Source organism: Hippichthys cyanospilos, chromosome 11 (assembly GCF_059441005.1).
Source record: "Hippichthys cyanospilos isolate Australia breed blue-spotted pipefish chromosome 11, RoL_Hcya_1.0, whole genome shotgun sequence".
NCBI classification, from domain to species: Eukaryota; Metazoa; Chordata; class Actinopteri; order Syngnathiformes; family Syngnathidae; genus Hippichthys; species Hippichthys cyanospilos.
This window is the reverse complement of record NC_142379.1, coordinates 20,918,060-20,935,744: the sequence shown is the minus strand read 5'-3', so window position 1 is coordinate 20,935,744 and position 17,685 is coordinate 20,918,060. Positions and strand designations below refer to the sequence as shown.

The window sequence follows — 17,685 nt, the reverse complement described above, 5'->3', positions numbered from 1 at the left end:
ATATATATATATATATATATATATATACATATACGTGTGTGTGTGTGGTTATTTATGTTATTTCATCTGATATTGTGGAAAAATTAATGACTATTTAATAAAGCAATCAATTCAACCAGTTTAAAATATTTTTTAAAGTGTTATAATTTGGAAATTTGTCAATGTGTTTTGTGTCTACAATTACTTGAAATCAGCAAAGCTAAGGTGGCTTTTTATTTTGTAAAGCTGTTTTTTATTAGATCAATCGGCAGCAACCTTTTGGGGGGAAATTGACCGTTTTTTTTTTTATAAGAAGGTGTGCAATTTGCCATTTTTTTTTAAACTTCAATATAACTGAAAAGTAATAAATATACTTGTCAATTTAAATATGTTGCTGAATAAAAAAGGGAACTTATGTTTGGCTTAAATGTTTTTTTTCTTTGTTTCAGCAAATCTCTGCAATGAAGATGTCATTGGAAAACCCTTGCTAAAAGGGGTCCCTGATTCCAAAAAGTTTGAGAATCCCTCATTCAGTATATAGCATGCATACTATACAAATGTGTGATTTCACCAAGTTCTCCTTGAATGCACAATGTTATTTCCGAATTGCGATATTTCATTTTAGTGTGGCATTGAAATGCACAGCATGTTTACACAAGGTGTTAAAGCTCTGCCCACATCAGTCGGTGCTTAACTCATTGTTTGCTTTCGAAACCATCCGTGTCCGGTGTTTCGCACTAAAAGCACAACAGGCCATGCTGTCTTGTTGATAAATGTCAAAACATTAAGTGCTTAAATGCTTTATCCTCTTGAAGATATGGTAAGGACAACACACCTTCAAAATGTTAGTGGCATGAATTGGTGCGCTCCGTACATACTGTACAACCTATTTATTTGAATAGTCATACAGGGTTCATTGAAGGTTACTAAAGAGTTGTTCTGAGCAGTTATGCTTTTTGTTCAAAATTTCAAGGCTTGAGCAGTCTTCTTAGAGTTGTTGAACCATTTGAAATGGTGAGACATATTTAAGCAATATTTATGTCATAGCTGACATGTCGGTCTTTGACAACTGTTATTTATGACTTCATGTAATATATACTTTACAACAGTAGGGGGTTGCGATTAGATGACAACCATTTCTGGGTCCCCTCAACATTTGTGCAATGTCAACTGTGAGAGACTCAAGTTCAGCCGTAATCTGAATAAGATATAGAAGGGTACCATCAAACATAAGAGAATTCAGAACAAAAAACAAACAAACAAACAATTTTTATTTTGTGTTCCTTTAATAGGATATATGAGGTTTGAATGTAAAAACAGAATTCAATCTGTGAAAACACAAAGCAGCTGCAATAATACCATGGGAGTTTCAATTGGTATACGTACATTTAAATATAAAAACACACAAACTTGAAGAAAGGAGTTAGCTCAGCAAACAAGCGTTATTTACATCAGAAAAACACTGCGTTTTTCATCAATCAATGGCCACAATACGAAACCTCCTACTTGGAAGAAAAAAAAATTCCCAGGAAACTAAACAAATGTTTGAATTTCATTATTGTGTGGCTATTGTTCAAGATGTCCAAGCATATCGTACCATTCCTATATTCAGTAAAAACTGTTAAAAACGCTACATATTTTTGCCTCTCAAAGTACATATGTGCTTGCACGTAGGAGCTTTTTTTTGGCCATTGACATGAAATAATTGCAAATAAATGCGTTGTATTCAGGTGCAAGCTGCAAAAAAAACGCTTGCAAGGTGAGGGTGGAAGGAAAAGGTTTTGAAGTAAAGTCAGTCACAGGCAGTTAAAAACAGCAAAAGCCTGCAGGCAAAAAATGTCTGACACTTCAAATCTTGCTGTGAATCTTTGGCAAAGAGGCTGTGATTTATTTCTTTGGGGAATCTCTGACAGCTTAAAAGTTCCTAATGGCTTTTGAGGCAGAAAGAGGAGCCGTCCTGACACCGTAAGCAAGCAAAGGTTCCTGGATGGCTGCAACATTAGACATACAAACTATTTTAATAATTCCACTTTCAAACCGCAGTTAAAATACTGTTTTACACACACACACACACACACACACACACACCCACGCACGCACGCACACACACACACACACACACACATATATATATATATATATATATATATATATATATATATATATATATATATATATATATATATATATATATATATATATATATATATATGAGAACCATATATCTTATAATTTATACATTTCTACAGTATTTGCAAGTATAATGTGTCACATATATGAAGTGTTCTAAAAAGAACTCCAATCACAAGTTGGAAAGTAACTTTAAAATATATTTGTTTCCCTCTATCACGGACAAGGCACTGGTGCATTTTGGCAGTAAAATAATGCTTCATACTGTGGTTACAGCACTGTAAGGCAAATCCTGACATTATGGCACATGTATCATGGGAGGCAGCTTGGCATAGACGTATCAGTGAAATAAATCCTTTCATTCTGTTATAAATATCACTGATGTAACTATTTAAGGCCTACTTGAGAGGAACACACTGCATTTGTAACAAAGGTTTTCTTAGCATGACCTACAATTGTGGGCAAACAAATTGGTGTACTTTTACATCATTTTTGCTTGTGATGTACAGTATGTTCTGTGCTCGACCCAGATGCCAATTTTGACTGAGCACGATTGATAAGACAAATGCATAACCTTCCGTTTGTGTTGCAGTTACCACGTTTGGGGTTACTTTTTTAATCTGGTCAGCCCTCTGCAGAATTTAATTCTCAAAAAGTATATGAACAGCAAGTAGGTATTTGCACTCAGCAATAATACAGTATGTCTCTTTTGGTTTTAGGCTAACATTGCATGAATTGAATAAAAACACAGTGTGCCTGTTCGTTAATGACTCAAAGAGATTGGATTAAAAAAAAAAAAAAATTAAGATATTTCTTCTGAGACATCAGATCAGATACCTTTGACATCTTTATGGGAGAGAAAGCAAAATTGTTGTGTTTATCAAATGTATTTTCACCCCCGAAAATTTGTGTAGCTCCTCAGATAGCACAAAACCTTCTGATGAGTGATCCTGAGGCAATATTTATATGCAGCTTTTGGGGCTGGGGATCACTGTTTGGTTGTGTTCTTATAACTTAGCTCTCTGCATGAGTCTCTGGGGTTATTAGGAGAGGCATGGCCTTCTCATTGCGCTCCGTCGGCCTCGCTGCATTCGGACATTGTGGGGTGGCGCTCAGCACAGGGCTTAGAACTTGAGGATCCGTCTGAGCTGCTGATTCTTCCCCTTGAGCTGGCCTGCCATTTCCGTCCGTTTTTCGAAGCTGTTCCTCTTCCTCCTGCTTTAGCCGTCGCTCTTCAGCTTCTATTTCCTCAGTGGTGGGAATCGAGTTCTTCTTGGGTCTGCCCTTAGGCTTGGTTGGTGCCTCCTGACCTCCTTTGAGCACCTACAAATACACACATGATTTCCATGGACTGTTTTTGAAAAGAATGGCCTCAGTCGTGGAAGACAGTGATTGCTGTATAGTCATTAAGAGAAGATAGAGTGCTGGACTCGCCGTTTGTACGCATTCATCTTTAAAGACAACAATCTCGCCTGCTGACCTGACCCTCTTTGACAAAGTGTTTGCTCACTTTTGCCATTACCGTCATTCACACATCATATACTTGTTCGACCCTGCCCCCACAGGTACGCCTTAATTTCTTCAAGCTGACTGCTTAAACCATGAAATATATGGAAAATGTAGAGGAACCTCAAAACACAAATGCCAAAAAGCGTGTTCTATTTGGAAATTGATCAAGGGTTATATAGCTGAAAAGTAACAAATATTCTCGTTGTCAAATTGAATATGCTGCCGAATAAAAAGGGCACTTATACCATTTAAGCCAAAATGTTTTTTGTTGTGTTTTGTTTCCTTAAACATTTGCAATGGGAGTCCATTTCCTGACTCCCAAAGGTTTAAGACCCCCTCTTATATGGCACCATACTGCACATGAAAAAAAAAAAAAAAAAAACCAGTACAGCAAATTATACTACTAAACTTTTTTTTAAGTTCAATTTCACATACATCCGTAAGCTGCTGATTATTTGGTGCACTGTCGATTTAAGGGAAAATTAAAGCATTGTGAGTGAGGCTTATACTGTCTGAAAAAAACAGTACCAGTGAAAATACGAATGATCACTTTTATTTACATTAATTCCAATGGAAAAATGATACAGAAACTCTATTTGCACCAGCATCCTACAGTAGTTGCATGTACTGTATAATATTGTATTGCTTACCATCTTCTTCCACTTCATGCGCCTATTTTGGTACCATGTCTTCACCTGAAGCTGTGTGAGGCCAAGGGACTGTGCCAAGTCTAACCTGAAAGAAAATCGAATGATCACAACAAAATACAGTAATGCTACATTTTCAATGACAATACTAGTATTCATTTCATAAGAGTCCCGCTGTCGCTTTGTTTTGCAAATCATTAAGAGTACTTCATTAAATGAATGCAGTGTTTTGCTAACTGATTGTGTAACTCCTTTCAAACATGCTGCCTTTGAAGCTTGCACCCAAGTTGGCAAGTTAGGCACTTCTCACATCGTCAGTGTTTCAGATATCTGCACCAATATGAGTAATGCAATAAGTGGCTCTTTAGAGAAATTGTGAATGCAACCACCATATGTTCCCAGTCCGTGACCAACAAGACTCCTGGTTGTCATGTCATCTAAGAAGAAGAGAAATGCTTATCAGAAAATTTGATTCTTCTGAAAGAAGAAAATTCAAACGTGTGCGTTGTGTGCGTACGTGTGTGTGTAGGTGTGTCTGTGTGTGTATGGAGGGAGTGTACTATTACACTGTGTCTAAGCTAAGACATAAAAAAGTATACGCTAGTTAAGAGAGTTAATAAGACTAAAAGCTCTTTGTTTTGTGGAAACAATTTGAATATGATTATTTACTAACTACTTCCTCCAGAGCTGTGACTATCTGTTTAGTCATGGGTGTAACCGAATATAATTTTTGCTGTTGCCATGATGGTAATGATGATGACAGTAAAGAGATTGCATAAAATCATTATTGGTCAAACACAAAAGTACAGTATATCTCATTTAAAAATATTGTAATTGTTCAGATTAAAGTGACACCGGCAAACACTTAGTAAAACAGAATGATTGATTGATTGTAATATTGACATTTGCATTTGAAGCCTTGTGTGGTATTTTGGTCTTTTTTTGGCTATTCTTATGATGCAGAACAGAGCCACACAATGACCATATAACACATATGGGTGACCTTTAATCACCATAGCTCAGACCATGTGGAGTACTATGACCTTGTAAAAAAAAAATAAAAAAATCCACTTCATAAGCAGCTTTTGCTTTTTCTTTGGCCTTTTCACAGGTTTGTCGAAGAGGAAATAAATAGTGACCAAATTGAACGGCAGAGCTCAGTGGTAGAGTGGTTGACTCCCAAATCTTGAAAGAGATACTGAAACCATATTCTCTCCTGATGCTATTTTATCGGTAGGTAGAAATCTTTGTAAAACAGTTTAACTCTTTCAGTGCCATAGATGAGCATGTTCCTCATGTAAAATAGTTTTATTTTTAATGACTGGACAGATGACGCTGGACAATTATATGCCAATCGAGCACTGTTGTAATGAAGGTATATACATAAGCAAACTGTTATGGTACCATCAAAAACACCTTTTCACTGTTTTTGTTCATTTTTTATCGAAGGGAGGGACTGTTTATATGTTTCAGATGCTACTGAAAAAATATTTGTGTCAAAGTGTATATGTGTGAGGATAGCTTGGTGTCGCTTAAATGACCTATTTTCAAACAGTGATGTTGTGCTGTACTGTGTGAAATGGTGAAAAAGTGATCATATGGTACCACCAATTTCTACATAGTCATAAAATAAAATATTCTCTCTGCCTTGAAAGATGCACAAAATCGTCTGGCACTCTAGAGGTTGCCTTTTCAAACAATGCTTGGCACTGAGTTAAGTACCTAAGGTAAAAAAAATAAAATAAAATGCAATATCAATGAAAGATCACTTACCAAGACCAATTAGAAGGCAGTGAAATATATTGCAACATTGCATCTTAGTCCTGGCTGATCAGTCAAATATGGATGAGTCTGTTTGTTTGATTACGACAAGAAAGATGAATTAAGATATACAATTTAGTGTTTGTGTTAATGTAGGAGCACATATCTCATGTGGGATTATGTTCTTATTTAATCTTCATATCTTTGCTGGAATTCAATATTATTGTCAGGACCAAATTGTAGTCCATTGATGCGTACACAAAATGGGATTTTACTCACTGAGCTGTTTTGCCGTTGGCGACGTGATTTAAGTGGTGATGGTGTGACTATTCCAACACCCCGGCCAAGTTAAACTGAGATATTTAATAATACATTATGGGATTTTCCCCCATGTTAGATTACATGCACCTTAATAGAATCACACGTCAAAATCAATGTTCAAGCATGCATGCACACAGGAATGCTTGAGTTGTTTTTGATGTCATATCTATCCATCCAATAATCTAATGTTCAAATATTGTCCAACAAAGCCCAAACACGTGTTGAAGATGAAAAAAAGGGGTCATAGTTTACATAATTTTATTTTATGAACTAAGTGCCTATTACATACACCTGCACATGTTTGAAAGCTTTGTCGTAATACACTTTCATACATCTGCTTGCATTGGCAGTCAGCCCCTTTTTTCATGAATGTGGCTGTGTTCCCCCCTTCTTCTTCTTCGTCCTTATTTTGCACTAAAGAGCTCGGGGGTGAAAATATTACTCTTGTCTGAACTAGAACGATGAGGTAATACTCTGGCTTGGCCAAAATTCACATTACATGAGACATTCCCTACGGGACAAATAAAAAATTCACGACGTTAGCTTAACCACTGCTTAATAATTGCGTTTGTGGGATTGTGAAGTCGTGTGTATGTGCATGTGTTGTACTTTGGAAATGTACTCTATGCCAGGAATGCAGGTTATCAAAATGCCACACTTGAGTGATGCTCAACAGTGGAAATACTCTTGCATCAAGTTGAAAAGCAAATTCAATTCAAATTCAATCTGTATATGAGGCTTGTATGCACAAGGTACAGCAAGGTGAAACAAACACTTGCCGCCTTCTTGATTTATTTTTTTCCATTTCCATCCCTTCTCTAGAGCCGCTTATCCTTACTAGGGTCACGCGGCTTGCTGGTGCCTATCCCAGTTAACTAGGAGAAGATGGGGGACACTCTGGAACTGGTTGCCAGCTAATTGCAGGGCACAAAAAGATGAACAACCATTCACACATCCAATCTGAGGATCCAATTCACCTGCCATGCATGGTTTTGGAGTGTGGGAGGAAGCCAGAGTGCCCGGAGAGAACCCACACGCCCTCGGGAGAACATGCAAACTCCATACAGGAAGGCCGAAGCGAGGTGCATTTGTAATCAAGTCTCTGAACGGTGAAGCAGACGTGATAACCACTGTGACAATGAGCCGCCCTATTTACTACTAGCACAGATTTATTTTTGTCAAACCAATAATAATATCACCCTGAGGCAACCAAACTATATAAAAAAAAGGGAAAAATTTACATCCATGGGAGAGTTTCCAGGCGAAAACCACTTGCCAAAAGGTGTAGGGGCACATTAATTAAAAATATATTTTAGGACTTCTCTCTATGCCAACAGTCACGCTCGGGCAGTAATGGAATACAATTACAGTGGTATGGAGTAACTGTAGTTACAGAAAAAGAAAGAAAGAAAAAAAAACAGATTTCAAGTAGCTATACATATAGTAAAAATTATGTTGACAAATTTTTCCAAGATAGCCTTTGTGGCCACAGTGGCTTCACGTGCATGGTTTTATTTACAATATTGGGAACAAACCAGGTGGTGATTGCAACCATTTTGATCACAGGACTAGATTTGTTCCGAGCCATGTTGGGCAAATCGGTGGCATAGCAGATATTGTAATAGTTGCATGTTTTACAGAAATAATACACTTAAAGGGCATCTTTACTCATTTAGACAATTTCAGCAGTAAAAGAGGAACTTGTGATTGAAATGAATTTTACATTATTTGTCATGTACAATTAATACTTTAAAAACACATTTTGCCAATTTTTGTCAACTGAAAATGACTTCACTGCTCAAAGCTCAGATAATGACCGATTATCTGTGCTCTGAGTTTGCTCCTGTGGCATTCACAAGATAAGCTGTGATTTGGTGTTACCTTAGGCCTGACAAAATATTATTTCGTTTTCAGTTGACAGCATGTGGAGAAATGTGTTTTTAACAGAGGTGGCCACTTCGTCAGCACTGACAGACTGTCCGTCAGTCCGTCACCGATGGACGCCCAATGAATGACGGGAATGCTAAAAAAACATGGCGAATTAAAAATGTCATTGTAATCGTAAGGATGGACATTATGTCAATTTAAAAATGTAATAAGTACCTTTTTTCAGATTGAATTTTCTAACAAGTATATGTATTTGTTACTTTTCAGCTCTACTGGTTTATAAAATAAAAATGGCAGATTTTAATTTGCCCCAAACAGGTTGCTGCCAATTATTTAGTCAGCATTACAGTACCAGCATTACAAAAAAAAAAAACACTATAGCTTTGCTGGCTTCAACTGCAAGCAATTATAGACTCAAAAAATTTTGACAAATTTCAAAATTATTACATTTATAAATATATTAACTCATTCAATGCTTCACGGTTGTATTTTCGTGTTTTTTAAGAGTCCGGACAATCGACACTTAAGTACACTCAGGACAATATTTTACAGATACTTGGGTATTAAATCAATACTTAAGTATTTGGGATTGAACATGTGGACTTGTGGAAAAATGTGAAAATACATCGCTGGCATTGAATGAGTTTAACTGGTTGAATTGATTACTTTGTTGAAGAGTCATGAATTCTTTCACAATCTAATATAACATAACACAAAACAAATACAAATACTGTATTTATTATTAATAACCCAAATTATTTCACGGACCCCCTGCGGTCAATTCATGGACCATTTTTAGACGCACTGGTGTTTGGGATATACAGGTATTGCCTGATGGAAATGGAAATAGGATTTTTTCTTTTTAACAAATTTTCCAAGTTTCCTAGATTTATAAACAAGTAATATATGCCATGAGTTGTATTTTTTTTTTTCAAAAAAAATCTGGAGTGAAAGATTAAATTAGATGATATAATGCTTGGTCAACATGATGGTGTTTAAATATAAAATATTGAATTCACATTTGTTTTGTTTTAACTTAAACTTCTTCAAGGAGCGGACAAACAGCAGCAACAACAACGGCTCCAAGTATGCACACTTCACCTTTTGCTTGGGTAGCTGTACACGTGAGAGTAAGAACATGCTTTTTTTTTTAGGGTTAACTACACTAACCTGTCAGGTGTGGACAGGTACTTCTGCTTCTGGAACTTCTTCTCTAGGCCCATCAACTGCAACTCTGTGAAAATGGTGCGGCTGCGACGGGGCTTTTTCAGGCGGGGGGTGCCACGTTCTGTCTCCGAGTCGCTGCTGATGCTGAGGGGCGTTTGGCTAGGTGAAGTCTCAGAGCTTCGGCCGTGCTGCGGCGACAGCAGGGGGAGGTGCGCCGGCACTCCACTCGGGGATGGAGGCGTGTGCGGGAGATGGGCTGGGTGGTTGGGAGGCTGCCGTGTGATGACTGAGAGGAGTGGGTAGGCACGTAATGAAGAGGAGCCTGAGATAAAACACACACAGCCTATGTCAAATATGACATATATGTAAAAAAAAAAAAAAAAAAAAAAACATCCAAGATAAAACATAAGAGCGTTGTAAGTTTTAAGGAAGCTCTTATCCTGGTATCGACCGTGCCTAATTGCTCAATTATTAATTGCTCAATGTTTTCCATGAAAAGTGTTTCCCCCTTGACCTCTTTCTTGTAAAGGCTACCGACCCAGATGACGCAATCTTGTGTTTTACACCAGTCCCCTTGACCCTTCACATGAATTATTATTTTGCAGAGGATGTTAAATACAAAGAAATCACAAGATGATGTGCACACACATGCGCACACTCACACAAACACAGACACAGAAGCACTGAATCAGCTGTAAGAAAACCTCAAAAAACAATCCAAACAGTGTCTGAATAAATAATCTGATTTGAGCATCTCTCTCCTGTGATCTCTCACTGCTACATGCAGTCATGCATGTGCACACAGTCGGACTGGCCCTGTATGAGAGCACTCAAAGCAGCGAGACGCCAGAATCAATAAAAACTAACACTTGTCTGGAGGCGGTGGGAGGGAAGGGAAGAGAGGGGGCATGCAAGAGATTCAGCTGAATAGATGTGGCGGTTAAATTAAAGTCAATGTCTCACAGTATTTGCCAGAAACAGCTTTATGCAAAGAATACATATAAGTAGAAGCAAAGTCAAACTTTGTGACTGTTGACAGTACTACTGACAGATCAGGGGAGGGGATAGGGTTAGATGAGCAACAGACAATACACAAATAATCATTGTCTAAATGATCAAAAATGAGTAATGACAATCAAGCAATTGTGTAGATAGATTTTTTAAAATCAAAAATAGTCAAAGTCCTCCCAATTCCAGCTTGTCAAGTGTAAATATTTTCCAATCTCTGTCATCCACCTTTCAACCAAACTATGGTTGTACTGAAGCAAACTAAAACATGTGCTTATCCTTAACAAAACAATGATCCAACATTTTTGCCTACAGTAATATACAACGTAGAGCCTATAGAGCTTAAAAGAAGTTTCTGCACAATCAATTTGAAATCATGTCCAATAAAGAGATTCATTTTTTTTATTTTTAAATTGATTATTTGAGTCACACACACACATTCTCTCTCTCTCTCGCTCTCTCTCTCTCTCTCTCACACACACACACAGACACACACATACATACATTAGATACATATATATATATATATATATATATATATATATATATATATATATATATATATATATATATATATATATATATATATATATATATATTCAACATGCTTTGTTGTTTGTATAGAAAGCAAAAATAAAATTCTGACAATATGTATTTCATCCCTATATATATATATATATATATATATATATATATATATATATATATATATATATATATATATATATATATATATATATATATATATATATATATATTGAATGCAGAAACCAGAAAAGAAAAAAGGAAAAGGTGGGATGACAAAAACTTCTTGAGGCTTAAAACGATTAAAACATCAAATAAACTAAACAAAATAAGCAAATCCACTCTACAATGAAGACAATAAACTTCACAAGACAGCTCAAAACATGTAAACAGAGGTGAATCAGATGCTCAGGAACAAAGAACAATCGTTCGTTTCAGCGCAAGCGTGGACACACACAGGCAGCACAGTGCTATAGTACTTAACACATCTGCCTCACAATAGAGAACTAACCCTATAACTAGGTGTATAACTTGCACAGATGTTCATGACAAGAAAACGGTGAGTATGAGCTGAGTCATGAGTATGAGTTGGTCAAGGAGAGCATTCATTCTCCATTTAAGCAAGAACACTTCGGGCACAACTTGCTTATATACACATCCAAACAGATGCACATGTATAAACCCAAATAGACAGTCCCTGCGGCTAAGAATAACATCATGTAAAGGTGCTGAGGTCATACTAATCTTCCAACATGATTACCGCTGTTACAACAGGCCGAGACAACATTTTTTTTGTGTTTTTGTGCATAGCTACTTCATTTTATCATGGCATTTCTCACTCTAAATCACCTCTGCTGGCACTTGTCATAACAAGTAATCACCATATGAGCCTCTTTGCTGCTGAGGCCAGTGGTTCTCAAAGTGTCCGCGGCCTGATGTCAGGAGACCCGTGAAATCATTTGGCGATATATATATATATATATATATATATATATATATATATATATACATATATATATATATATATATATATATATATATATATATATATATATTTATATATTTATATGTATTTGTGTTAATATGATTTTAAAACTGTAATAATTTGGAAATTTGTCAAATTAGCCCAGGATTTGGACAAATTGACCCACTTTGTTATAAAGAGGTGTACAGTTAGCAGTTTTTATCTTGTAAATGTTAATAGAGCTGTAAAGTAAAATATTCACATGTTGTCAAATTGAATCTGTTGCTGAATAAAAAAGCCACTTTTGTTTTGCTTAACCCATTATTGGGCACAGCGGCCGTTTTCAGCCAATAGTCTAAACCAGGGGTTCTCAGATTTTTGGAAGTCAGTGACCCCTTTTCGAAAGCACATTTTCCAAGGACCTCCATTGCAAATGTTGGCAGAAACAAAAAAACAAAAAAAAACATTTAAACCAAACGTGTCGTTTTTATTCAGCAACATATTCAATTTGACAGCAAGTATAGAGTATTTGTTACTGTTCAGCTATACTGAAATTTAGAAAATCAAAATGTCAAACTGCACGCCTCCTTATAACACACCGGGTCAATTTCCCCAAAAAGGTTGCTGACAATTATTTAGTCAAAAACAGTTTTTTTCTATTTTTAAGTTCTAAACAGACAAGAATTTTCAGAATTTTTGAAAAATTTAGGGGTATGTCGGAATTTGCGCAATCGCTGTTACGGGCGCTTTCAGACGTTTTGTCTGTTCAGGCTATGGGCCGAATGTGGTCGCTGTGCCCACTAAAGAGTTACATTATTTTTTTAATTTTGTTTTATTTCTGCAAACATTTGCAACTTGGGTCCTTGGAATATTTGCTTTCCTAAAAGGGGTGCCTGACTCCAAAAGAGAGTTTTGAGTGGCACAAGCGGGATTTGATTGGGTGGATCTGGGCAAAGAGAAGATATCTTGTCGGTAAAGAGGCACACATAGGAGCAAAAGAGGAGAATGTTAGCGTCACCGGTGACTTTCCACTGACAGCATGAGCTCCCATCTGACACGCTGTTGACAAGCGCCATGTCCTGTCAATAGGCTACAAATAAACTGTTTAAGGAACTGCAAAGAGCATTGGTGCAACGGATACGCTTGATAATCAAGGTCGCTATGTAAGAAATGCTTACGGTAACCATTACGGCTAAGAATAGATCAAGACGTTCAATTTCCTTTTTATTACAGATACTATCAACAACATTTCCTCCATTGGACACGTATGTACTTGTTAACTGACTGTTCTTACAAGAACTTAGAAAGGAAGCATACAAAAAGGTCTGTGTTGCATTTGAACTTGACTATTTCCCAGGCGTGCACTTGAACTGCAAGCATACGCATGCTAAAAAAGCATTTACACATGTGAGGTTACGTCATGTAGCCTATACGCTTAAAGTTTCATAAGTCATTCACACAAACCAGCCAAAATATTGTTGTTCACTGTAAAAGCAGTAGACCTATCTATAAAATTTTCTGAGCTTTTAGTAAGCTATTTTAGGGATTTTTATTGCTATACAGTACTTTTTGGATTAGGGAAGCAACAAACAAAGTAATATACAGTATGTACTGTATACAATAAAACTATGTATATATATATATATATATATATATATATATATATATATATATATATATATATATATATATATATATATATATATATATATATATATATATATATATATATATTCATTTATTTATTTATTTATTTATATTTTTATATATATTTTTCTATGCAACCGACAAAGCTTTTTGAATGCAGAAACCAGAAAACATTTTGATGTGAGTTATTTTTTTATAACTTTTAGTAAACACTTTCAATAAATGTCACGCAAGCATCCTTTTTTCAATCTTTTGTACAAGCACCTATTAATTCCTTGCGAGAACAGTTTTGTTTTTAATATATAGTATTCATATTTAATCTATACACAGTATCATACCATTGATGCTTAGTTTACTTTTAGAAAGTGGGATATCTCAAAATTAATGTATGGCATTTTCCAGTGCAATTTTCTGTTTGTTTTAAAACATTTCACAGAAACTATCCCGATAGAAGCTATATGCCCTATAAAATGCCCAAATTTGTGTCACTAACATTGTATTATGAAAGGCCACGAAATTAACACTTTCACAATATATTTATTTATTTTATTCGGTTTCAGAAAATGTTCTTCCATGAAATGGGGGTGATGTCAATTAGTATAAATTTAAAAAAGGGCCAAAGCAGACATAAATGGATTGGATGTTCAGATAAAAAGCCCTTGCAGTATATCGCATCATGCACTATGTTGCGTTAAGCTGAGTTTTTTTTTTCTTTTAATGCATTGCCTGAGTCATACGTCATCTCTAGTAAAATGAAGAAAGCGGACGGAGGAATTTAACAACAGAACAGATAAGCAACCCAAAAGCAACAATTGGTTAAGAGCTCCCCGTCGGTTTCTTTTGGCAGTTGTGTTCTTTATTGGCATCTACTGGCGATAGATGGTCATGACACCCGTAAAGTCCCCAGTTTCAATGCAAACGCTGAGTGCCGCGGCCCACATCACCGAGACAGGGTCTATATCGAGCACTAAAGGCAATTGATGTTGGGGAATATAGTGTGTCTCACACCCCCGCAGCTCCAAATAAGTGGGCAACGTGTTCCATGGCCCCGAAGCAGGTTACTCTATCCATCAAAGCGGTGTGGTGCCAGCCATAATGCCCTCTCCCATACACCATATCACAGGGATGAGGGGATCACTCCCTCCTCCTATTTTAGTATCCATCACCACCATCACTGTCATCATCAAGTTGCACTGGTTATTATTGCAGACATTAAAGCAATTATCTTTAATGGGTCATGGAACAGGCAGTAGCTTTTGGAAGCTATTCAGAATACCTCATGTTCGTCAGTTGTTTTTGACATTATCTATCTATCTATCTATCTATCTATCTATCTATCTATCTATCTATCTATCTATCTATCTATCTATCTATCTATCTATCTATCTATCTATCTATCTATCTATCTATCTATCTATCTATCTATCTATCTATCTATCTATCTATCTATCTATCTATCTATCTATATCTTGACCTATCTACCTACCCTGAAATTGGGGTGATTTAATTTGTTTTTAATTTGTATGCATATCAATCATGGCGTGGCTGTAGAGGCATTAAAACATAAATTCACCATTATATACAAGGTACAAGGGACGTTGACATACAGTAACTGAACTGGTGTGATTTGTAACCTGCCCAAGTCAGTCTGTATACCAATGTTGTGGTTTCACTGGAGATAAGAAATTGTATAGAATAAATGAGTCGAATTGAGAGTCTATAAAAGTAATACTAAAGTACAGTGATTAACGATGTTCAAATGCAACTGCTTATCCAAATTCTTGTATTAAACACGCGATTTTTTTCATAGATCTACTGCAGGTTTTTTTCCCCTAGATGATATTAAAAACGTTAGATTAGCCACCAGTGCGTAAAAGCATGCGTAAGTGACCAAGCGCCCCACATTTGCGCGTGTGAACCTGCAATTCGGTCAACTCTTTGGACGTTTTCTAAGAATCATTCGGGTGAGTATAAGAATGTGTCTTACCTGAACAAGAGTGAAGAGGCTTCGGTCGGACGATGAGCGACGGGCACACAGAGTAGAGGGAGAACTTCTCAAAATAATCACAAGCCTCCTTGGAGAGGATCTCGTCGATCATAAAGGTCTTGTAGCGTCTCCTGGCAGCCTTCAGCTGAGCGGGGGAGGAGAGTCTCACCTCGGCTTGACAATGCATGCTGGGTCCCTCGGTGTGAAGTGTCGAAACAAGTGCAAAAAAAAACAAAACTTTGAAGCGGGGGTAGAATACCTCGCTACGCCAACGCCACTCCGACTCTCATTCTGTTTGAGTTGATTCGTTGGAGATGAGCTGACTGAAAGCCCAGTTACTCGCATCCACTTCTATATAAACCAACAGCGCTCTTTCACTCTCTCTCTCTGTTTTTTTGAGGTCTCTCTCTCACGCTTCCCACATCTGTTACCGCCCTCCTCAAATGACTGCCGCGACTTCAACCAAAAGACGACTATCGCAATTACTTTCCCCCCCAAAAAAAGTAGAGCGTCATTGTTTCATTAGTTAATTCATTTAGTATACTGTTATTTTACAAGAATGTTGTGAACACAATAAGCGTAGCCTCTGCGCAATATGCTGCATTAAAACAAAACATAATGTTGCCGTGACAAAGTGCTCAGCGTTTATTGATACTCCTATTATAATAGAACAATTACGTTCTGGATTGCGGTTCTAAATTCACTGTTAAAAACGAGTGCTTCTCTCACTGTAAGGAAAAAAAAACAGATTAAGAAATGTCAAAGAAAAAAAAAACAATACATCTTTAAGTTGGCCAATTCAGCACAATAGATGACAAATGCGAAAATGGCCTTTCCTTCATTTTCGATGAGGAAATAAGAGTTTAAAAAACTGACAGACTTGTATTGCACCCCAACCTAAAGATACAAGTAAAAACTACTCAGCTGATTGTTTTGGAGCAAACAACTTTGTTGCGTTAACGCTGATGCCATAAATATAAATTATTTATACTCTAAATTAGTTTCATCTTAAATTGCAAATGTTTTACACAAATGCTCCCAAAAAAACATACAAACGTTTTCTAAAGTGTATCTCTATACCTTCTAATTACAATGAGCATGGGGCAAGCGAACAAAGGAATCCGAGATGGTATTTTTAACACGGCAGTCCTGTAATGTTCTTGAGTGAAAACGTCAACATATTAACAGTATTACTTTGATATAGTAGCCCACATGTATTGCTAGTTATTAAATAAGTTTTCAGTTTTTTTTCTTCGTCATTGTTTATTTTATATTATTGAATGAAAATAAACGATTTAACATTAAACAATACTTTAATCTCATGATTTAAATGTGATTCATTATGTTGCTTGTGTTTTAACTATAATTTAAAAACACACTACATTCGTAAGGAAATTGGTTGAGCCCATTTCAAACAAACGGTGGGAAAGCAGATTGTGTCAATTTATTTTGATGTGTTTGACTTCAATCAGGTGATGCTTAGTTTTTTTTCTTCTCTTAATGGGCCTACTAATAAAAAATAATGCTATGTACATTCATATATTCAAGTTAAACCGTAAAAGGAATGCATGCTAATACATTATTTTCATATGTTGATTATCATGAGAAAAGCAAGAAATTTGAGCTTCAGAGTAGGAAAAAAAAACTGAAGCAGCTGTGCTCACTGCAGACCTAACGTAGGCTTGGTGGTAACTTCATAATGGATACCAGCACCATATTGCCAAACGTTCTTTTTTAATGCTAATTGAGTAAATAGTGTCTTCCTCAGGGTTCCTCATGCTCCAAAATCTGCTTTTTATACTACTCCCACTTCAGCCTTTACTGTCGTAAAAGCATATGATGCGGCATGTATGTAATTCCAATGAAACAGGATAATACATTTAAGTTGCTCCTGCACTAGAAGACGTATTGTAATTAAAAAAATCAAACGTCACGTTAAAAGCATTACACTTGATACTCATTGGCGTGCTTAACTTCTCTTTCGTGTGTTGGGATTTCTCCATTTGCCTACCAGTGATTAATGCGCAAAAACACCATATTCAAACTTATTTGGCAGCTGGTGGTTGAGGACTGAGGGTGTGATGTTGATCATTGGGGGGTGTTGAAGTTGAAGTGATCCTGCTAGCATGCAGGCCTCCTAATCTGGCTGCTTC

General features: G+C 36.4%; 1 protein-coding gene across 1 annotated transcript; it reads right to left on the bottom strand.

The window, feature by feature from the left end:
- Nucleotides 1–2,211: 2,211 nt before the first annotated feature.
- Nucleotides 2,212–15,876, bottom strand: barx2 (BARX homeobox 2). Its single transcript, XM_088427650.1, has 4 exons — nt 15,533–15,876; nt 9,405–9,723; nt 4,269–4,353; nt 2,212–3,432 (listed from the first exon to the last, which is right to left on the bottom strand). Exons 1-4 carry the CDS (start codon nt 15,717–15,719, stop codon nt 3,124–3,126), a joined length of 900 nt encoding a protein of 299 aa, XP_088283776.1. The 5' UTR covers nt 15,720–15,876; the 3' UTR covers nt 2,212–3,123.
- Between the last annotated feature and the right edge of the window lie 1,809 nt (nt 15,877–17,685).